Source organism: Drosophila kikkawai, chromosome 3L, assembly GCF_030179895.1.
Source record: "Drosophila kikkawai strain 14028-0561.14 chromosome 3L, DkikHiC1v2, whole genome shotgun sequence".
In the NCBI taxonomy this organism is placed as follows: Eukaryota; Metazoa; Arthropoda; class Insecta; order Diptera; family Drosophilidae; genus Drosophila; species Drosophila kikkawai.
In genome coordinates, this window is record NC_091730.1 from 12485940 (window position 1) to 12510530 (window position 24591).

A 24591-nucleotide genomic window follows, 5' to 3' on the forward strand; every position below is an offset into this window, starting at 1 on the left:
CCACGAGACTTGCAAAAAACCCGGAGAGAGACTGGAAAAGGGAGATAGCGAATCGGAAAGAGACAGAACGCCGAAACAATAAGTAAATGTGCTTTTATGGCTCTTAATTAAGGCAATGATGGGGTGTTTTAATACGTTTGCCAAATGTTAAATGACAAACTGCTTGCTCGTCGACTCGTCGTTATGGCCCCCAGCTTCTGATCCTCTCGTGCTCTTTCACACTGGGCGAAAAATTGTGTGGGTTAAGGAGGAAAAATAATATTAAAGTGACACTGATAAGTTTTGAAATCAATGAAAAATTTGTAGAATTTGTTTTTGGATATTAAAATATTTTGTTAAAATAATAAAAGAGTGTTACTGAAAACATTACACAGCATCGGAAAATTTAAAATGTTTTGTTTTAAAGAGTAAAATACTTTTAATCCTAATTTGTAATCAATTTAATATCAATATCCTTACACTAATCTGGAATCTAAATTTTAGAATTTGTTTTAAATCTATTTATACAATCTCTCAGCTATTATTTCTAGTTATATATATATTTTTTAATATTTTTGGTTATCATCAGCAGGCGAGTTGATATAGTCAAGACTGTACAGAACATAATTATTATTATTTCTAGTTTTTTTGTATGATTTTTCCAAGCTAGATTTTAGTTTAAATAGTAAAAAAAACCCCCTTCTACAGTTATCTATCTTTCATTTAAGGCTTTGAAAGCTGGAAATCTTCCATTAATTCAACGTATCATTATCTTAATTTTAAATTACATTAAAATATATATATTTATATATTTTTTAACCCCAGTGTATACTCTCCACTCACACACATGAACGTTAATGAAGCTGCTGCGACAGCGGTTTTGAGACTCTTGCTACAGTCCTTGTTCCTTTTTTTTTTTATAATTTCCCTGCAAATTCCAGGGCTTTTCTTTTTCCCTTTGCCGCTTCTGTAAATTGTCTGCCACCGCGCACTCCTTTGACTAATTGCCCGGACTGGTCGATAGATTTATGACGCGCAGTGTGCACTTGGCATGCCTAATGAGCAATTGCGCCGACACTTTCATGGCCACTTTGACGGGTTCTCAAGTGACAAAGAGATAGAGAGAGAGGTCAAACCCGGAATCAGCCGAAATTTTATGGCTGATTGAACATATTGAAATTTTGGGGGGCTTCACGGGGTAGATTTTATGATTTGTAAATGTTTGTCCCGGCAAGTTTATGGCTACATTTTAGGCAGAAAAGGTCCCAATTTGTGGCTTTTTATGCCCGTCTGGAAATCTTTTGTGACGAGTGTGTGTGTGTGTGTGTGTGTGTGTGTGCGTATATCGTAAAAATCAGTGTTGTGGGACATAAAAATCCAAATGCGCCATTTGCAAGGCTGGCAAAAATAACATTTTCAACACTTTTGGTTTGATTAATCAAATGTATTACCGAGGGGCAGGATACTCTGCCATGTCCCGCACTCCTTTTTATCCTTGTCCCCGGACATTTAGTCCAAATTAGTATGCCACGCACGTTTTGCAGACGAACAAAAAAAAATAGGGAAACGAATGGGAAACAAAACAAAAGCTGTAACAAAGCGGAAACGGAAACGAGACCAACAAAACAATCATCTAAAAAAAAGATGGCGCAACCTTTGTTGTTGCTGCGCTGTTCGTTTTTTATGATTTATTTATATATTCAAAACAAATGCAATTGGGTTTATTACACATCAATAAGCAAAAATTTGCGGTGCGTGTTTCGGGGAAAACAGAAATAAAAAATGGAGGATGAATTGATTTACATGGAATATGTATAAATATCCATGACAGCCGCAAACGTGATCAAATTATGGATGATTGGGGCTATGTTTAGAATAATAAGGATACTTAATGGCCTAAGGAAACTGGATAGGAAGAGAAATAGTTGAATCATATTTTTGGTAGAATTAAGTAATTTGGACTTTGTTTTGGTTCAAATATCTTTTGGTATAAGAATTAAAAACATAATTTTATTTAAATTTATACTTTCTCTGAAACCATCTCCATAAAGTCACAGAATATTAAAGAATACATATCTCAAAGTCCGTCTTTTTTTCTTGTAATGTCAAAATATTAATGTAGATTTGTCAAATACCAAGAAGTTGTTCAAACAAGCAAATCGCAGCCCCACACATGCGTAAGGACTTCGTCTTTTACAAGCCCCAGGGAGCCCAGCTTCACATAAGACGATGAGAAATCGAGGGGGTTGGTTGGTTGGGGTTGGGGAGGCTACAAAGAAAAGTATCCCTTCAACCGCAAGAAGGCAATTCGGGATGTGTGTAAACAGGCAAATGGCACGCGTTGTCATATTTCAAGAAGCAAAGAGCCACTTTGAAGGCCTTTTGAGATTATGATTTGTTTTGCTTGGCGCTTAACGAGCCCATGATATAACACATAAGGACCCCCCGATAAGTATGCTAAGCATGTCTCCAAGTGTGTCCTTGCTCCCCTTCCCTCTCCGTTGAGTAATTTCAACTTGACAGAAGACAAATTTTTACAGATTTGTTAGAATTTGCTTGTATATGTGTGCGCATGCAAATAATCATTTGCACTTAAAATGTATATCTCTGAAGATGTTTATTGTGGGGTTCTAAGGAATTGCTGACATCATGTAGGCAAATTGCGTAAGGAGGCTCTGACATTGATTTGACATGAACCCTGAACCCCCTGGACGCTGAACGCCAAACCCAAACCCTCGAACCCTGAGCATAACAAATCTGTTTGTTTTTTTGCCTTTTTGATACAGAGAAAATAATATTTTTTTGGGATATATTGAAGTAGTATTTCTTTTGTATTCTTTTATATTTAAAATTGATTTTTACAATTAGTTTCCTTATTAAAAGGTTATATTTTCAATATACATAATTTAGAAAATATATTCTGGCTGCTTTAGAAATCACTAGAGATTTGAAATTCAATTAAAATATGCCAAAAAGAAGACTATGATATATTTCAGGTACCAAATTTAATGGAGTTTTTAGGGGATTTGAAATACCAAGTGATTTCTTATTCATAAAAAAGGCTAGGCTTCCCATTTCCTTCTTAAAATTATCAGTAAAAGATCTATTTATCTTATATTCTTGGAAACTCCTTAGCAATAAAATTAATATTAAGCAATACAAAGGACATTTAATTTTTCCTCTGTATGTTTCAAAATTCTTTTACTTCAATCAACCCTACAAGACCAAAGACTTAACAACAACTTTCTTGGCTTAACCCTTTTTTTTTCTAATGGCTGAGTAAATTGATAGGACAAATCCTTAGGAGCCAGAAGTTTAATGAAGTGAAAAATTGCAAAATAACCAAAAATTAAATGGAACAATGAACGGGGCAGCTACACAGATGTGGCATGTATCTATATACAAATCTCCCTATATATCTATACAATTTCGTATATATCCATGTTGATTTTGTTTTCATTTTTTTATTTTGGTTTTTGGTCCTGCCTGCTCCTTGGGCCTTGTGTAAACAAAAATTGAACAAATTTCCAGTTCAGTGGCTTTGTGGCCGCTTGGCCATTTATAAAAGTTCTATAAGTCAGCCTTGCCTCCCCTCCGGAGTGGGGGCGTGGCCAGCCCCCAGAGGCAATTTGTATTTATTTGCTGGATTTCCATGTTGGAAATTGCTTTCGTGTCTTTTATTTATATAAATATTTGCAGGACACTCGCAGAGCCCCTAAAAGTGTTGCCTTCGACTGCAGTTTTGTAGGGTTTTCCTTTTAAATATTTTTGTTGTTGTTGTGGAAACAACAAAAATCATACACAAATTTGCGGTGGAAAAGCGTCCCAGAAAACCTCGCATTGTCTCTGAGAAATATATGCTTCGTTAAACACATACGCAAATTGTAGCCAGAAAATGCCAAGAAAATGTGAAATTTCATAACCAAAAGTTTATGCACGAGTTGATGTCATTTTCTATTTTCCATTTCCTATTTTCCACTTGCCATTTTCCCACACATGGCTAGGCTAACAAAGCCGGGGAAACGAAAATCAGATTCAAATTCAGGACTCGGCTTCAAAATCGGAGTGGAGCATCAGGAGCTCCCCAATAGAGGGAGTCGAGCTTCGAAAATGCCAAGATCATGGCAGGGCAGCCATGACACCAAATTGTTTGCCCAGCCAAAACAGCAACAGAGACCAACTTGACTTTTCGCACTCCCGGAGTCCTCAGTTCTCAGAGTCCTCAGACTGAGTCCTCGGGCTCCTCAGTCCTCACTTCTGGCAAATTTGCGTGCAGATAAATTGCAATCCACCCTGAGGTTTGATATGAATCAGCAGCCAAAGGAGGCTGCACTTGAAAAAAATATATACATAAAGTTGTTATAAAGAAATTAGGGAGAGTTTTAAGATCATAAACGCTCAGAAGCTTTACTTAAATCTGCCTTTCAAAGAGGTTTCTAAATAAATATACATAAAAAAAGGTATATTATAACATCTTTAAAATTAAATAAAAAAAGAACCCCCAATTTTCCCACAGTGCAACATCTACCCAGAGGATTTGGACTCCCCAAGTTTTGTGGTCGACTTGTGAGTCAGTTGGCGTCGCTGCAATTGTTGTCTTTTAATCACCGGCTAACTAGGAGTTGACTTCATAATTCTAATTGTGTCTCTGATACGGGTCCCTCCCCATCAGACTCCAGGCTTTCTCCCTTCCCCGAGAAAGTGGGAAAGTACGTGACTTGGTCTTGGAATATCGAGTATTTGATGTTCTCCGATGCGCAAACAATAAATTGCAACTGCAGGCATGTTTGCGTAGGGCAACGAGTCCTATGATAAGTGACCTGTTGAAAGGCATTAAATTGGTTGGGCTCCGCCGGTGGAGGTGTGTTAATCTCCACTGAAAGTGTTGGAGCCCCCCAACCCCGACTGCAGATAAGCTAATGATGTCTAAATATTTGCCTGTAGTTTGCCAACTGAATTATGAAATCGCTGGGATTTCGTTTGATCGATTGGGAATGCAGGGGGATTGGAATGCCACGGCTTGAGATTGACACTTTTGGGGGGTTTTCCTATCGACAGACTTGATAAATCGGAATGAATATGACTTTAATCTACTTGGAAGTGATTGGATTACTTTTTGATTAGCATTTGAAGGTTCGTGGGAAGTGTAGGTTATCTAGGAGATTAAAGGTTTTGTAATTAATAATATATTTTTTCTTAAAGAAGGAAATTCAGACACTCTTTTGATAGTTATACTAGTTAATACTCACCTTAGATAATATTTCTTTCCATTAGCAATCTTATTTTGTTTGTATTTGAACTACTGCCTTTAGGTTTGAGTTTACTTCTTGCACTTTATTATCAATCAATGCCCACACAGCTGCTACTGCTACTTGTGTTTGAACTCCTCCCCCTACTTTGCCTCTTTAACACCTTTCTCCCATAACGATTTCCCGTTCCCTTTCCTCTCAACTTGAACTTCGTTCTTTGGATGGAACGTCAGAGGAGGTGGCTGGGCTCAAAGTCATAGCGAGTCAATCGTAAATATCCAGTGCCCGATATCTTATCAGCTGTTGAAAGCACTTTACTAATAATTAAAATGTCATCATTAAGAAATATGAAAAAGTCAACAAAAGGCGTGAAACTTCCCTCATGGCAACCTCACTCTCTATGTTCCACCCACTTAACCGCTATCCATCCTATAACTATAACCGAACCGATCCCAACTGCAGTTGAAGAATTTATTGTTTTGCTATTGACTATTTAAACTCGATAGAGTCATGTGGCTGGGCTGGGCTGGCTGTGATGTTTTCAGCTTTTTATCAGAGCTGGAGAGTTGGTATTTACCTTTAAACTGGACTAGTCTGATGGTTCGAGTTAACCCATTGAGGTAAGACATAAAATTCTTTTTAATTCCTTTTATTTTTATTGAATTTTGTTGTTTAAAAATATTTATTTTAATCTGAATTGCTTTATACGTTTTAGGATATATTATTTCAATTTCAAACACACATAAAAGTAGGCAATGATTTATTTTATTTTGAAAATCAATCTAAAACTTAAGCTTGTGTTACAATATTTGACTTAAGAAAATATTTAAAATATTCAGAATTGCTTAAAAATTATTAGAATATTTAATTTAAATTTAAAAATGCCCAAAAGTATGCTATGATTTTTATATTTCGTAAATTGTACCAAATGTAAGCCATACGCTACAATATTTTGTATATTAAGTAATCCCCTAGTTTGCCAAAAATATATTTACTATTTTTAAATTACCTTTTAGTACTTTCCACCTTAATATTATCCAAACCTTTAATATTTACAACATGCTAGCTATACCCTATCTCACTTCAAACATATCCCTTAACCGCTCTCAACTGCTACCTTAGTTTACAAATTGATAAGAACCCTGGGACGACCACAACCACTACACATGGGTTAAGCAGATAGTTGCTTTGGGTGCTTCACACCGGCTCTGAGTCTGTTGACACTAATGACAGACGATTGGCGTCAATTTTCGTGTCACATTTTCCCGGTGCCAGCAGCGGTGACACAGTAGCTGCATTTTCAATTATAAACAGATGTTAAGGTCTGATAAAGCTGCAAGGCATAGAGCCATAGATATAGTCATATATGTACATATTCCAGGTACATCTTCTTATCGGTTGCAGCGAAGCTAGCTCCTCCGATTCTCGATTCTCTGGGGTCTCTGGTACTTGAGCCTGTAATGAGTCGTGTCGTTGTTTAGTTTTTCCAGCGGAGAAGGTTTCCCGCTCTCGCTCTCTCCCTGTGTTTGCTCAGATGAGTTTTTAATTAAATGCCTATCGGTTTGCGCCTTAAATAAATTGAAATAATCAATTTATATTACGTATACGACCCGTTGCCGTGCTCCCGAACTCTGAGTCAACAAATTTAATTGAAAATCTAAACAGAAAGTCAACAACAGCACGATGGCAAGTCAGTCAGTCCGATGATGGTGATGAACGTGCCACTGGCTCTGGTCTCTTGTTGTTTGTGTGCATAATTTTAAAATCAATACAAATATATCCATGCCGTGGTCCAGGTCTGAATACCCCCCGAGTCCCGGTGCTATCGCAATCGGAATGGCAATCTTTATCTTTTCAGCTTTTATTTTGTTGTTTTTGCTCCCAACTTGTTTTAGGGTTTTCCTGATTTCGTTGATTGAAAATTATTCGCTTTGCTTTCAATTAAAGCTGTCGTCGATACGGGCGATGATCGTAAATCTTGGGCGAGTCAATCTCCCCACCTTCTCTGGGTTATTATGGATTTATGGGCTACCGTATCTGTATCTTTATGGGGACGGTAGTCTTATCGACTTCATTAACCAAACAAATGTGTTTATTGGTCCGCGGTTGAGTCGTAAAAGCAGCGAGTGCGTCGCTTAGCCTAGATAAATAAACAAATTAAATAAAATTATTGTACTGAGAATATTATTAATAATATTAACTCTTCGATTAATCGCAACGGAAGTCGCCACACTTTTTATGGTCTCTCTGTAAGCGCTACGAGTTGATTGTGTTGATTGTATTATCCGATATAATCATTTATTGGGGGGTGTCTGGGCCTATAATTGTCTGAAAGGTGAATAAGGGAATAGCAGAGGTGTTGCGTGAATGGGTTAAGAGGGGGGTAATTATTAAATTTATTTATATAAATATTTATAATAATGTCTACCCTTTAATTAGCTTACCGCAAAAGTTAAATTCATCCTACTTTTTCTCTTAATCTGTACAACGAAACCCGTCTCTTATTTTCAAAAAAAAACCCCCTTTGGAACCCGCCTCTGAACTCGGATGAGGCCATTAATATGCATGGCCCAAAATGCAAGGCACAAACGCCATTTGCACACAATTAGTGACATTGGACACCTGAAATGCCGCCACTAGGGAATGGGTATTGATTGGCTTCCAAATCGGAGGATGAGGTGATTAGCCGGGGGATAAAAGGCTAACATAGACTGGGCTACTGTTTTCTGTGAAAGGATTATCTAGCGATAGGCTCTATGAATTTATTAAGCGATAAGTGGTAATAAAATAAATGGATGATTGCCAGTTTTACCCTTTGATGTCCTTCTTCATCCACTCTCTCCCTTGAAAACATTTTTGGAATTTACATAATCGCCATCAATCACTTGCCAAAAGGGGTAAAGGACTAACAGAGTTGAAAGACAATTTGAAAAATTACGCTACACTTGTTAAAACAATTTTGTGTATAGCTCTTTGTTTTTTATTTTGAGTCCCGCATTTTCCAAGTACTTGATGGAAAATGGGGTCTCCGCATGTGTGTCTGTGTGGGTGGAGCCAATCGAAATGATAAATGCTAATTTGAGGCAAGATCACGCATAAACCAACAATAAATAAATCAAACGGCAGGTCACACAAAAAAGTTGCCCCGCTGGAAACCTATATGAATGCGATTTAGGGCCACTTATGCAGGGCCATGTAAAAAACTCTGGAAAATCGGCAGAAAATCAGGGAACCTTGGCACGAATTTCACTTACGTTTTTTGTTCGCAAAATTGTTAAGTGATTTACGAGACAGGAGGCGAAGCCATTTATTAGATGAGATTAAGTAAAGGGAGCAAAAGGCCATTGAACGAGGAGATAGGAGCATCACAGAGCACCACATCCCCTGGAAAATCCGCACTTTCTAAGCTTTTTGTTTGCCAGCATAAAAGTTTCCAGAAGGCAAAAACTTTCTGCTGTTACATTTTTTATTCCTTCTCTCCAAGTTCAATTGGAATTTCAGCAACATTATGGGAGATTATAGAGACATGTAGAAGGGGGAGCAAGCGGCAGTGACAGGGATTTAAATTGAACCCAAGTTGGGTGAAACTTTTCTTTATGATTCGAGATTATATTGTTTATATCGTAGGTTATGTTCAGCTTATAGTTGTCTTCATTTAAGATGCATTTAGTTTTAATTTAAAATTATTACTAAATATTTTTCACCATATATTCACCATTCACCATTTATTTAACTTATATAAAACTTCAAGCTATTCCTTTATAGTCCTTTTATAGTTAGTATTATCGCTAATCAAACTCAACTGCAACCTCTCTCGTAACATAATCGCTCCTAATACCACATTCTCCCATAATAACCCATTAACACTCACCCAAACAATAGACGAAACCCAATCAAACCCAATCAATCCACCCATTTCCCAGCATCTCCAGAATACCCAAACTCCAGGGCCACAGATCTCTCTCCCTATAGCACAGTGTCTTTTCTATGCCAAAGCCGTTGTACCATTTGAACCCGTAAAATACACATTTTCTGGTGGTAGAAAATCCAGCAAATTGATTTTAGTGGGTGTTTACACAGAGCTTTAGAAGTACTTGCCTGGGCGAACTTTTCACAATTTGCTTGCCAAGCCCCAGAGCGAAATTCAGAGCACACGCCCGTCTCCCAACCGGAAGAGTGAATGAGATGGGATGCTGCCGAGTGAGAAAGACGGGACGAGGGCGAGCAAGAGAGATGGCAGACAGACAGACAGACAGAGGCGAGCCATAAAGGGCAAAGTGGCAAAACCTCACAAATGGCAAATGGCAGCATTTAGTATGATTATCCGAAAAAGGGGAACTGGAACCAGGGGGACGACATGGAGTGGAGTGCCAACCGAAGCCGGAGCAGCATCCCCCAATCCACGCCGGCGTTTCCATTTCCATCTCGAAGGGTAAATGCCACTTGGCCGCTAAACATTTGGGTGTGTGCGTCGTGCCGCCCCCTTAAATTTTCCGGGCAGTGGTTTTCCATAGGAGTGGGAAGTTCCAACTTGTTTACTGGGTGGATTTTCCCTTTTCGTATTCTGTTTTTTTTTTTTGTTGCTGGTTGGTCTGCCAGCATTTTATATGCCATTTCTTTTATTGCTTTAATATGTTAATAGCATTTACTGCTCTTCAAGCTATTGTTGTTGCTGTTTTTTTGCTATTTTTCTTCATCTGTCGCTCGTTTTAGAATACCCTTCAGGATCGGAGTATTTGTTTTTTATTCAGAGAGAAGTCAACACTTTAAAAAAGGTTATTTTGTAAGTATTTTTACTATAAAGTGTTGCCTTAAAAAATGTTACAGTATTTTTTATTTGCTGTTTAATAAAGTTTAAAAATTTTGAACCTATTTTATGTCGAAACATTTATGATTTAAAATTATTTATAAGATAATTAACATTATTTTGCATTTATTTGAATGTTACTTGTAATAATAATAAATTTAAATACGTCCACAAATTTCTAAAATAATATTAAATATTTAAATGCAGAGCTTAAATATTTAACTGCAGTTTATATGCATCTTTTATACAATAACTAAACTTTAAATATTAAAAATTTGACTAAAAACAATTATTTCTTTAATTTCTATAATTTTCCTACCATTTATTTATTTGTTAAACACATCTCTCCTTTTATAACCTGTTAAAAAACGCCCTGAAATTGTTTTTAATCCTTCATCAAGAGCATCCATTCTTCGTTATTAATAAAAATCATATTATTTTCCAGCCAGTTTTCCCTTTTAAATGATTTTCCAGCTTCCGTCTGAGGTTTTTCAGACTTGTGTCTGCCTTTTGCGAATCTGGCCAAAAAGGATTTTTGCACATTATCATCTTTTATTGCCATTATCATATCATCTGGAGGGTTGGAGGGGTTCAGTTTCTCATCTCCCTGTCGCTAAAAGGATATTATTCGGGGTCCTTGTTGTGTAATGTGTGTAGTAAGTTCTTGAGATTTTTCCTAGTTGTGAGGAAAGGAAAGATTTTGTTTAAATTTATGGCGGTTGGGTGATTTTACAAAATAAAAAGAAAGATAAATAAGGGCGATGTGTGGTGCTAAGCATCGTTAGGATAAGTATTTTTGGGTGCTAAGAAGGTTGAACATTAATAAAAGCATTGGTTGTTTATACATTTAAATAAATAAGCTAGTACATTTTTAATTTAATCTAACTGTTATTATAATTAAGATTATAAATTTCATTAGGTTTCCCCCTAAAACTAAAACTAAACTTTATATGTTACATTGTAGTTCTCCCACTATAACCTTTTCCTCCTTAACTTCCTAAACAAATACAAATCAACCTCACCCAAAACTTCTCTTATCAAGGACCATTCACACCTCCAATTGTTGTGGGATCCTCGCCCCGCAATTTGGCCCAGAACGCCCTCAGGTATTTCAGCCAATTAGTGGCAAATAAAATAAATTCAATTTCACGCACACCCGCCCGAGGGAGTCCCGAGGAGGCGGGCGGCTCAGTTGAGCGTATGTGTGAATAATGTGGCCCGGAGGTCCTGCTTGGATCCTGGCTATATACCCCAGTGACCCCGGCTAAACCCCCTGGCCCATCGGCGAAGGCCTCAAATTAGCGCAAAATGTTTTCAAGGGTTGATTAGGCAAATGTTCGTTAACTTTCGGCTGCACTTGTCGAGGATAACAACACCGTGGGTACGACGGCATGGGGATTCCCGGGTAGGGAAATAGGGATAGCAGCAGGGGTAGGAGTAGCATCAGGAGCAGGAGCAGGAGAGGATCTGGGATACGCATTAATTATGCTAAACATTTTTAAATATTGTCCTCACGTGCATCGCAAAACTCAGCACAAAAGACGCGACTCTTGAGGATTTCTGCAGTGAGAAAAAATGCTAGGGTATTAATAGGTAATACATATATAATTTTAAAAATAAATGTATGAATAAATATTAAATAATATATAATTTACAGAATACTACAAAAATGTTGAGTGATTTTTATTTAAGGTTGAAAAGAACAGCTAAAACTTAGGAAAAGTTCTTTGTAAAATTTTTAAAAAATGTATAAAAACCAAATCTTTTTGTGCTTTCCAAAACCCATAATCCCCTTAAAACTATACCTAATTTTGTTTTTTATATACAAATTTAAGACATTTCAAATTCAACTTAAAACTTTAAGGAAAAAACTTATCTTAATCACAGTCCTTATATTTCATTTAAGATCATTTATATATTCCTTTTTCTACAAATTTTGATTCCCAATTAGCGGATTATAATAACTAATTTATAATTTATAATCTTATAATTTTTCTCTGTGTATTCCCCGCTCTCTCCCCGCCTGACTCACTTTTGATTGGATCGAGTTTTGTGTTTAAGGGCGAAACTTTTGTGGCCCTGACTTTCATGCCGCGTCCCTGGGGTTCGCTTGATTTCTCGCTCATTCCATCCGTCGCCTGTCGCCGCTTCGGTTGGGCAATTATGCAAATTAGATTTAATACCTTTTAACACATTTAAGCGGATTACAATTTAATATTTTTCACATTGTTTATCTACATTTGTTTGTTTGCCTTGCCAGTTTTTGTCTGAGGGATAGAACGTGTGTTCCGTGCGTCGATAGGTGCGAGGGATTGCTATAGACTCCGGGGCACACATGGGTTAATTAGAGTCGACAACAACAGCAACAAAAACAATTTTGATGACTTTTTTGAACATTTTAATTGTAGCAATTAATGTGCAACGCACAGACATCAGCAGCAGCAGGAAGAAGTTGAACAAATTATCAACAATTTTTTGGAAATGTTGAAGGATGAGGGAAAGGATGAGGCTGAAAGGTGGTAAAGTTGAAGGAATATAGGAAAGAAGTGAGAAATACATATCTTTAAGACATTTATTGTAAATAAAATTCATAAATATATATATATTAATTTAATAATAATTACATATTTCAGATTATTGGAAACCTTCTTCAAATTCCCTAAAAATGCAACAGACGCACCAAAAAAAGGACTCAATTTTCCCTATATTCCATTCAATAAAATCCATACCCAATTCCCCGTTCCTCCCCTTAATTTAACATATGATTATCGCTTCCTCGACGATTCACCCTCCCTCAACCTTTGGCGACAAATTTATCAATTCATTAATCAATTCATAACCCAATTGAGAACCGAATACGGAACTCGTGATACGCGACTAATACCATAATTTCCAGCATGTTTACACAATCCATCTGGCTATATTCCAGCAAACCAAACAGATAGAGAGGGAGGTTCGATGATGGTGGGGCGGAAAAAAAATCCGAGGGGGTGGGAGGACGAGGAGCAAACAGAAAATGTCCAAGAGCAATCAGCGGGCGAGCCGAATTTTCCAACTTGGCTGTGCCATCAATCCACAAAAACGAAGGAAAGCCAAATCCGTGCGTGAGTTCACTGAATAAACAGGGGGGAAAAAAGACAGTGAAAAGGAGGTATTTAAAGGGAGAAAGAAATGTACATTGTTTTGTTATTTTTCCTATTTTTATTTTCTAAAGAAATTTGGGGAAAGGTTTAAAATATAACGTTCTATCAATTACTAGTAGATTTTGTTAAATTATAAATTGGTTTATTTAATATTTATGTTGAAATAAAATATACTTCCTTATTTAATCTTAAACAAAAAAAGGAATATTTCAACAACTTATATTTTTAAAATATTGAAAAAATATCATAGAAGGCAAAAACAGAAACTGGAAGTGTTCTCAAGGGGCCCTAATGGTCACTCTTAATAATCAAGTAATCTATAATTTGATTTACAAATCAAAACTGAATTTCTCTCAGCGATCTCCAAACGATTTCCTGGCGATTTCGATATTCAGAACGCACCCAATGGATGTCAATGTCCTGGTTCTGTCAAAATAATTTCAAATTAATCGTTAGGAAATTTTCGCGAGAGCCAGAACAATTCCTCTATCAAAGCTAATTGCTCGGGGCATTAGGAAAGGAAAAATTACAGGGGAAAGAGGAAAATCGAGAGGGAGACAGCACGATTTCTAAGGAAAATTGTCACCATATGCGTCAACACGCAATAATTCACCAGAAAAATAATCCAAACAATTGACCAGACTTCCCCTCCTCCTCTCTCATCCTCCTCTAATGGCAAGGGTGTGTCCGTCCCTTTTCTACGCCTCTGACTCTGGATTTCTGGATGTTCCTGCGCCGGCAGCAAGTGCCACATCCATCCACCCCCCAACCCTTAACCCCCGGCTGCCCCTCCTGCAGCGCTCTTTTGGTGTTTTGGTGCTAATTGAATTCATTGCTGCGCTGATCAAGTGCTGCCAAACAACAACAAATCATCCCCAGAGGCTAATGATACCAAACGACTGAAGCCAGGACGAAGTAGGAGGCGGGGGCAGCCATGGGTTAAGGGGTGGCCAAGAGAGGGTTGCTTTGGACCAACTGCTCTCACATCTTTTCGTTCCTGTTGCTGTTTCTGTTATGGCTTGGCGTTAAATGAAATTAGAAAACCTTATGTTGAGTTAATTAGCAAAAATTTAACGTAGCTCTGAGGGAATTCCAGAGGGGTTGCAGGTAGCAGGGGGAGGTAGAAAATACTTGAACAGGTTTTGGGGAATCTTTAAGAAGCCTAATTTTGGTTTTTACAAATATTTACTATGGTTTTTAATCAAGTTGAGGTAATTATTTAATTTATAAACAATAAGAATCTCACAATCTGTGACAGTAAAGCAGTTGTTCATATAAAAAAATCGATTTATAATAAATTTAATAAATTCCACTAAGGATTTTTAAAAGATAATTTAGTAACTGGATGCTTAATACCAAAGATAACACAAAAACCATCACTCTAAACCCACAATATGCGCATATGTGCCTACTTTCTATGGGCTATTTCCCCCTCTAATAATTAGAAAGGATTTGTCCCAAAACGACGGCAATTAAAAACGGAATGCCGCCCATCAATTGTGATATCAATCGGGGCCAATCAATAGGGCACCGCAGCATCCTGACCCGCGTCCCTTCGCCACGTCCTGGCAGCTGACAGTGCAAACAACCATTAGCAGCTAGCTGGCTAACGAGCAATAACCGCTTAGATGCCCCCCAACTCCGGACGTCGATCCCCCAGACAAATGCAAATTTGACAATAATAAAATCCAACATATGACAATAATCGCACATATTTGACAATAAAATTGAAAATCGAGGAAAATTCTATTGGATATTAGCGCAAAAGTTCACCCAATGCGAATATGGTAAGGGTGAGGATGCGAGGAAGGATAAATGGATGGGTAGGGGGAAGTGGTGTGCTAAATCAGTAAAGCAAACATCACATATAACAAAATTAAGCATAAAATGTGATCATCTGTGTTGACATGAAGATCAAATTGGGACCGGGGACTAGGAAACTATAAATGCACACGAGGGGTTGTCCATCACTGAGAGAAAAGGAATGTGAAGAAGTACATACATAAGTATAAGAAAATTAAATATAATGCAATAATATTAAAAATATTGCATTAGTATATTTTAATATATATTTGAAAAATATAAAATTTTTATTTTAAATTATTTAATCTATAGATAGTTTATATTTTTATCATTGTTACCTCCGTTTTCCTTAATTTAAGGAATTTGATAAGCTTTTCTAAAATATTTTATCCTAAGAAAAGAAGAAGTAAGAAAAACAAAAACTAAAGAAAACAAAAGGATCTTCTGTTAGTGACTCACCTTCCGCTTGCGTTTCAGTATAATTCCCAAGTGGTTCAGGCAGAAAACGGGGAATAAGTAAGTTTTTCTTATTAAATTTAATTAACATTTAATACTGATGAGTAAAAATAGCATTATATCTTTCATAAATACGAAAACTGGGCTTAATATTAGTTTATAAAATTTCAATAATATCCAAAAAAGTTCTTATAAGTTTTTGTTATTTCTCGTTGTTCTCAGTGCAACTGATGACGTTGCCCAACAGGGGATAACCAAATTGTAACACCAGCAACAATGGCAACCAAAGTCAGACGGCGAAGGGAACGAAGAGGGTCCGGAATCCGGAGGAAGGAGAAAGGGGAATTGAACCCTCAATTCAAACGGCGATTTTCTGGGTGTGTGCCTTCCGCAATTCCGGTGCTAGTGTGTTTATAGAAATTATAACTCACATTTAATTTGCAACAGATGCGACAATCAGCAGCGGGCATCCCAAGAGCTGAAAAACCAACCCGAAAACCAATTCCAGTTCTACGGTTTGATCTTTGTCACCCTTTTCAGGTCTCGCCGAGGGTTTTTCAATGAAATTCTCCTGCTGCAAATTACCCGCTAATAGCTCAATGAATTGAAATTAGGGAGAAATCTTTCCCTTTCCCCCCCGTTTTCATTGTTCGTTCTGGTTCAACACATTTGGCCACTTCAAGGCAAATCAAAATAAAGCGCAGCATCAGCAACCGCAGTCCATGGTGCACAGTGGGTTAAGATCAGAGGAGAAAGGTTGTCAGAGGTTCAGTGGGTAATGGGTTAAGCGGGTAAGGGTAGATTCATATAATTTAATGAGAATTTTAATTATTATTGAGTTACTTTTAATAAAATAAAATAAAGCAAGCTTAGTATATTTTATATAAAAACATTTAAATGTATGGTTTAATTAATAATGACTTGAATTTAATTATAATAATTAGTATTTTTCCTATAAGGCTTTCCAAAAACCACAGTTTCACATATCCTTCTCCTCTTTCCCACAAATTTTAGTGTTTCTTTCAGTTATTTATATGAAAATGCGCTACGTGTTCGCAGCAAGAGCGAAATGAATTTTTATTAGCCCATCAAACAACAAGAAACTGCTGCATAATAACAACAACAATAAGGCCAGCACAACAGCAACAGATCAAACAACCAATAATAACAATATAAAGCATACTTCAAGGCAAACCAACAGGCACGATAAAAACCGTAGAGTCCGTCCGCGTGCGAGTCTATGAAATACTTGAGAACTACGTGATAAAGTGGACAGACGAGTTCTCTCCAAGAGAATGGGAATAAAAGTGGGTTTGAGTTTGGGTACGGGTTCTGGTCCGGAACAATTCCAAATGAATTCACACCTTATGTGATCTCTGAATTTAGGGAATAACAAGAACGCTCAGCTAATTGTTATTGTGCCAATTTAGAAAGTAATTAAATTAAATGTAGGTATACAATCAGGGGGTTTATATAATGATAATTGTTATAGTATTGGATTTTAAAAGAAAATTAGAAAAGAAACTAACTTCGGGAAGCCGAAATGTGTAAACCCTTGCAAAAAACGAGCATAACTATGTCAAAAAAGCAGAAAATTCCATTCGGAAAGCTTTTCTATGTACTTTTGTAGATGAAGAAATCTGCATACTAAATTTAGAATTAAAAAAAAACAAAATTTTGATCGATTTTTGAGAATTTTAATGATGTAACCCCTTATCATGTTATGAAAAAAAATTAAAATTTTGTTTTTTTACTCCAACATGTCCAGAAAGACTCGCCTGTTAATGCTGATCAAGAATATATGTATATGGTTTATAGGGTAAGAAATGGCTACTTACGTAAAACATCGGTTTCAACTAAGTTTTATTAAAAAAACCGATCACATATTCCGTAAATAAATTGAAATAAATTAGAATATAATAAAATAATATCTAAGCCATTTTAATAATCAGATAAAACCCCCTGATAAAGGTTCACCTTAAGAAAAATATAGTAAACTCCTGTTATGATAACTTCCCCACAGCTGATCCGAGTTGAATCCAGTTCAAACTGTTATCAAAGATTCGAAATGCTGATAATAAATTATATGACTCGTCTTTTGGCGGAAATTGAGGCTCACCATGATTTTTTCAATTTGCCAAATACTATATAAAAATATATATACATAGTTCGAAAGCGAGCCAAATCGAAATCAACAACCCAAAAGCCTAGGCAACTTCGAAGTGCCTTCGTTGTTTGTGTGTTAAGTTGGCTACATTTTAATTAGCGAAATAATTTTGAAGTGATACTATAAATTTAGTCATAATTATTGTCTCAGCAATTAACTTGATTATCTTGCGCACATTTTGATTTATTTGCAACGATAAGCCCCTATCGCATGAGCCCCTCGGATTGTCGAGAAATTGAACAGAATTGTGATTGGAAGCAGTTACTTACTGTGGTATCAAAGGCTCCTTATTTGGCTATTGTTGTTTTGGTATATTTATAAATTTGTTGCCAGAGACAGCTCTTAAAGCCAGTCAGATTAGATATACACATGAATATATATTAAATGTATTTATACCTATATAATTTTTGTAATCTTAACGAGAATTTTGGGAGCATTTTTCTAGGAGTTGCACAGGGATTTAGTGGTTTATGGTTTGAATTATGTTTTAGAATTTGTTTTTAGTTAATTCATAGGAATTGAAGGTTGTTATTTTAAGTAGCAAAAACAAATTAATAAGCATTTACCTTTAATTTTTCCAATATTACTCTTTGATGTTTTCTTAATATTATCCTTGCTTGTCCCAGTTTCCTTGTTCCAGTTTTTCTATAAAACCCATAAATTAATCCCTTCTCACATGCAATGTCATGTTTTTTCGTAATTTATTATTTCACTTTTTGATTTCGAAAATAAATTCATTACAATTTACTAATTCAGTCGCAAGGCGACTATTTACTTTGTTGTAACTCTTTTATGCTTTTCCTCCATGGCTGTGTGTGGTTTTTGTTAATTTTAAATACTACAATTACGTAATTACACATATTTACAGAAAATTACACAAGCAAATTACAAGTTGCCCAACTAAACTTAATCGCATTTAATGTAATTTATTTACTTAAGCATTATTCATTTATTTAAGATTTATGATTACATTATTACTTATTGTTATGTTCCTATTTAGATTTATGTTTATGTACAAACAGGGGCTGTAGTTGGGGGAGGGGCGGGGGGTAGCTAATGAATTTAATTTATATATTTCTTGTTTACATATATCACACAGTGCCCCGCTTTGTGTTGGCACAAAATAAAAATAATAATAAATGGCAATCGGAACCGAAAGAAAAACAGATTTCAAGGGATTGCGCAAAACGAAAAACAGGGTGACTTGTGGTTAATGGTGGGACGGCGGTTTGATCGCGGCATGACTAGATTGGAGACTCCTCCAGATCACCCTCTCTCCTCCTCCTTAAGCCTACTCCTCCTAACTGGCGGCACTCGGCTGCGGCTGCTGAGCCTGCGACTGCTGCTGCTGCTGGGCCTTGGCCCGCTCCTTGGCCTCCTGCTGGGCCTTCTTCGAGCGCTTCCATTTCATCCGGCGGTTCTGGAACCAGATCTTCACCTGCGTCTCCGACAGCAACAGCCCGCTGGCCACCTCGAAGCGCTTGGGCCGGCTGAGATACTTGTTCTGCTTGAACTGCTTCTCCAGCTCGAGCAGCTGCTGGGAGGTGAAGGCGGTACGCGGTCTCCGGGTCTTACCCAGAATCGCATGGTGCGGGTAGGCTGCCAGTTCGGGGATGCGGTGGTGGAGCATTCCGGCGCGGGCCAGGAACTCGAATTGCAGCTGCGAGGGCATGAAATTGTGACCCATGGGAATCTGTAAGGAATTTTAAAAATAAAATTATTTTAATTAACTTTAAGAAGAAAATAAATGATGTTCTTTTGACTTAAAGAGTTACTTTGTAATATTAAATAAGGTTTTTTAATTGTTTAATAATGCAAAAAGTAATTTAAAATACATAAACTTACAGGTATCGGCTTGCCGGATGGATCCAGCGGCCTGTGGAAGGCGGATCCTCCTTGAGCCAGCAGCTGGTAGGGATGTCCGCCCGCATAGAGCGGGAAATCCTGCGGCCGGATAGGACTGTGCGGTGGCACCGGCTTTTTGAACTCGTCATGGAGATCGGACATGCGCATGGACAGGTGATGGGGATGCAGGCCACTGCCCTGTGGCTGCTGATCCTCACAACCCGGGCTAATGGGCGGACTGGAGCGGTGCGAAGAGCTCGGTGATTCGGATCTAAAAAAGAGTAGAGCAAGAAAAATAGTATAAGACACCCTCTAAAGGCAATTATCTAACCCAACGATGGCTATCGAAATTACGCGACACATTTTGAAAACAATTAATGTTACTGCCTCTTGTTACCCTGCCCGCCTTTGTCTAATTTGTTTGCTTTTGTACACAATTCGCACTTGAAAATTAGCCACTCGCACACACTTGCACACACTCATGCCAGCAGACACATGGCGTATACGTAATCTCTGTGGCCGATGACCAAACTGGAATTGACCAATTGAAGGCATTCCATGGCTTGCCATGTTTTCGAGTGGCTGGCACAAAGCTGCTTTGGGACTTCACTGGGGCTTTGCATTTGGCTTTCAGGACGCTTCTCGCCGAGTGCCCCGGTTTTGTTTGGCCAAAGCCAGTTGGCTACCAAATGGTTTAACCATGAATGCATAAGGGGTTCATTGTTTAGTTCTGAATTTGTTTTCGAATTGGTTTTTAAGTTGGGGTATTAGCAGCTAACTAATGCAAATTAATGACTGCTACCATATACTCAATCGATTTTGGGTACATTATTTTTATTGCTAGTTATTCATGCCGACTTAATTGTCTTAATGGTTTAGATCAATAAATTTATTGTGCAGTAAATGAATTACATTTTAATATTGTTATTAAAGAAGGTGGTTATTTTAAAGGGCATACTAAGGGTGTTTTTGTGTAAAATGACTAATTAATTTATCAGTATAGCATGGGAAATTTAGGAAAATGTATTTAAGAGATTATTTTCGCATTTAAGAAAATTGTAGTGCTTGAGAATATAAACAAATTGATTTATTTAAAGCGTCTTTCTTTAGTCACATGATTGAATAACAATAACTTTTTTGACTTGTAATTTAAGAGATCATATAAGTTATAAATATATAAATAAACCAAAAGGGTTTTCATTTAATAAACTTAAATGGCTTAAAAAAATTAAGAAGAACTGGTTCCCTACATTTGCCTTCAAAGTTTTAAACAAAAACATTCCACTTAAGTATGTTTATAAATTATTTTAAAAATGTAAATAGCCAATTTCTTGAAGATTTCGGCATTTTCAATTTCTAAAATCAAACTTTAGGTAAGATTATTATTATATAAAAATATTAAACCTCATTTAATGACTGATTTTCTTTATTTCCTTATTTTCTATAATTAGAAACTTGTAAAGCCTAAATATGACTTTTATTGTAATAAAAATTATTATAAAAAGGTTACTTAAACCAACTAAATTTCAAAAATCCTCCCCATTCATAAATTCAACCCAAAAAATTCCCACACTCACCTTGACATGCCGTCGGGACTGGGCGAATCGTACTCCCGAGAATCCCGTATACGCTGCAGTGCCTCCTGCTCGCTGATTCCACCGGCGGCGGCGGCAACCACATGAGCCGCCGCTGCCGCATTGGAGGCGGCCACAAAGTCATGGTTCAGCTCCGCCTGATGCCGGGCATAGTGAATGGCAGCCAGATGACCATCCACATTGATGGGCTGCGGCTCACCCGACTGGTGCTGGCTCTTGGCCAGCAAAGCGTCGATGCAGAAGGATTTCTTGGGCTGACTTTGGGCAGGTGGCAGGAGAGTGGTTCCCATGGTGGCTCCACTATGGCTCAGGTGGTTGCCAGGCGGCTGTGGCGAAAGCTGAGGAGGAGCTGCTCCTGGCCCTGCTGCTGCAGGTGGCGCATTGCCCGGCATCATGACCGCTGTAAGGGGAAGACGTGGCAGGGGATAGGGACCCAGAGCGGGATGCGGATGTGGAACGTGATGTGGCGGTGGTGGCGGGAATCCTTCAACGTAGAGACGAGCATGTGGCGGCGGCGGTTGGGGAGCTGCACCCACTGGCAAGGGAGCCACCAAGAGAGGCATGCCTTGGGAGATTTGATGACTTTGATTACTATCCGCTGGAGTGCTGTCTTGGACGCCACTACTGGGACTCAGTCCCGGAGCATAGGCGCTGAGGGGCGAGCCTGTGGTGGCCGTGGAGTGGCTGGGACTTGCTGCCGGCGGACTGGGACTGGGATCGTGGGACTGTGATCTGGGCGACAGAGTGGAGTGGCTGCTGTTCTGGTCGTAGTCCTGGGCGGCTGGCGGGGATCGCTGGCGGTGCAGGTGATGGCTGCTGCTGTTGCTGCTGTGGTGCTGATGCTGGTGGATGTGGCTCAGCAGAAGTTGCGACGGCATCGAGGAGTTCCCACTGGCAACGACTGTGGTGGTCAGCGGCGGCGGTGGCGGCTGCTGCGACACTTGGGCACTGGACATGCTTCACTGGGAGTCACCAAGAGTTTTGCTTTCGCTTTTGGGTATATATTTTCTATATTTGTTAATTTTTAGAATCCCCTCGAAAACACTTTTCAAACACGCTGCGTAAAACGATACGCGAATAGCACGTCGCTGGTTTTATCTTTGTTCGAGGCGAAACGAACTCGACGAGCGCTCATTAACGACTGTGCGCCGCTGGAACCCAAACGTGGTATCATATAGTACGATGCGAGTGTCGGGTAATACGAGTCTCAACCACCGGAACCATTAGCACCATCACCGCTCTTGCTCTCTCTCTCTTTCTGTCGCTCTCTGGAAACCCGATTTCAAGATGGAGTATGTGCTATTTGTGTGCGCAGGCCAAAAAGAGATAGTACTATGCCATAAGGCGTGGCCAAATGGCATAAAATGTCCATTGAGGGCGGGGCTAGAACTGAACAGAGAGGGAAGTCGACTCAAACTCAGTTCTCCCGGCGAAAATTTCATATAAATTGTTGGAAAAACGAGGCTATAATTGCCATCATTATGGAGTGTTGAGCAACTAACAAGTTCAGCGGCAAAAGACGTAAGAAGAATCTTCATAATCAACTGGACAGAGAGAGAGGGAGAGAGGGAGTGGGAGGTCGAGAGGTCGTCCTTAATGGCAGCAGAAAAAGAGAAGGCAAAAAGACAGGACTCAGACGGAAGTCTGGCAGATGATTAGGCCAGCAATTAAGGCACTCGACTGGGCCACGATTTAAGCTGTGCACCAGGAGCTGGCAGGCAGCCTTTAAGGTCGGTCCTCCAAATCGATAATCTCCTCTCGCTCCTTGAAGCTATAACCATAAACGATTCGATTCATTGGCGTTTTTACAACTTGCTTGGCAGTCCGGGGGCTACCGGGAGGTTCTCCTTAATGCGTAATGCCCCATAATGCAGTCTCACTTTCGTGTGCCTCGCTTTACGACACCGAATGGCGACGGGTTTAATGTTCCCTTGATGGATTACTAAGTGGACATGAATGGCTGCCACCAAGTGGCTGGGAGTTTGAGAGGCAGACTGGCCATAGAACAGCACTTAATGATAAATGGATTAAAGGGGAGTACAGGAAGGATTTGAAAAGTAATATTATATACTATAACTTATCTGTTAAGAGGGATTAAAACGGGTCGAAGGTAAACTAAACAAATTTGAGATTAAAATAACTTTCTTATAACATATTATTTTACTAATTTTAATTGTATAATTTTCACTTGTCTTTAATTATAATACTCAAAATGTCGTAACTCCCTCAAGTTCTCTGTCTTTCCCTGCTTTTTAGAAGGTAGCTTCCCAATCCTTAATCAATCAAACTTTAAAAATCTTTTGAAATTCCTTTAATAATAATAAAATAATAAATAAGACTGAAAGTTTCCTAATAAAAATATTTAGTTTTGTTGTAAATATATATTTCTTTAATTTTTTAGAGGCTATTTGTTTTGGTTCCTTTTTAAACAATACTTATAAATCCCTATGTTTCATATTTCTGTAAAAAGAATAATAAATTTAAACTATAATATTTAAAAAATGTTCTGAATTTTTCTACCCATTTTACGGAAACACTTTTTAAACTGTATTTATTTATTGTTTTCCTAATTTGAAGCCTTAACCCTTTGCCAAAGTAAACAGAGACCCAAGCAGCTAGCCCAAGAACGAGGAAATGCACAATTCCAGTACAAGTCTGAGAGGCCAAGACCAGAAAAACACACCATTATATATATATTTATATATATATATAAAGCAGTACAGGAATATATCATGCAATGTCCAGACAGGAAAAGAGTTGAGGGGAAAGAGGGGCAGCAGGAAAACTGCTCGCTAACAAGAAACGTGCCAAAGTGTATTTTCTTTAGCCACGTAGTTTGGACCTAACTCATTCCAAAATTTTCCCCCAAGTCCAAGCCGAGAATGTTTTCCCAAAAACGAACTCAAAATTAGTGCGATGTCTGCAATGACGACTGATTGCTGTTGTTTCCTGCCAAAGTTCCTATCTGGTTCTTATTTTATTTTCATTATACGATATTTATCTACTCATCCACGTGCATTTAACTGGCATTTATGGGTGGCAGAGAGGGGCTTCCAGACATGACCTGGCACTGGTCCATCCTGGCTCGTTCTCCCTCTCTCTCTCTTATTCTCTGTGTATGATTTGTGTTATTTCAGAATAGTTTATTTTATATAACAACACAAACATGGTGGCCATCCGTAGTTATGGGGATTTCAAAAGGGAGCTAAAGTTGGAGGTGTGAGGATTTGGATTGGGCTTTGGGTTTTAGTTCGCATTGTGTTTGTTGCCAGGCTTTGTTTGCCTGATTACGTTTTGATTTTGGGGAAATGGTTACGTAAATATGCAATTAGAGTTAAAATTTTGTATGCCACAGAAAGATGTGCTGGAAAGTAAGGGGTGAACATAGTTTAAGGACTCAGAAAATGGTGATGAAGTAAGGCTAAGAAAAAAAACGAGAATGCAGAAGCAATACAAAGTTTAAAGTTCATAATTAAGAATTTAAGGTGATAAGTTTTTAACAAATACACCTTCTTATATAATTCTTTAGGGATTTTCAACATTAAGT

At 38.1% G+C, this 24591-nt stretch overlaps 1 protein-coding gene across 1 annotated transcript; it reads right to left on the minus strand.

Annotated features, from left to right (window-relative positions):
• Window positions 1-18307: 18307 nt before the first annotated feature.
• exex (motor neuron and pancreas homeobox extra-extra) lies at window positions 18308-22173 on the minus strand. The gene is made up of 3 exons (XM_017161183.2): window positions 21027-22173; window positions 19450-19720; window positions 18308-19297 (listed from the first exon to the last, which is right to left on the minus strand). Exons 1-3 carry the CDS (start codon window positions 21998-22000, stop codon window positions 18905-18907), a joined length of 1638 nt encoding a protein of 545 aa, XP_017016672.1. The 5' UTR covers window positions 22001-22173; the 3' UTR covers window positions 18308-18904.
• Window positions 22174-24591: the final 2418 nt, after the last annotated feature.

What these genes read in the sequence shown, in the direction of transcription:
- exex (XM_017161183.2), bottom strand. Translation starts at nt 22,000, where the DNA reads ATGTCCAGTGCCCAAGTGTCGCAGCAGCCGCCACCGCCGCCGCTGACC. An exon ending in AGTCCCGACGGCATGTCAAG is followed by an intron (nt 19,721 to 21,026) that starts GTGAGTGTGGGA and finishes ACTCTTTTTTAG; the next exon opens with ATCCGAATCACCGAGCTCTT. An exon ending in CATCCGGCAAGCCGATACCT is followed by an intron (nt 19,298 to 19,449) that starts GTAAGTTTATGT and finishes AATTCCTTACAG; the next exon opens with ATTCCCATGGGTCACAATTT.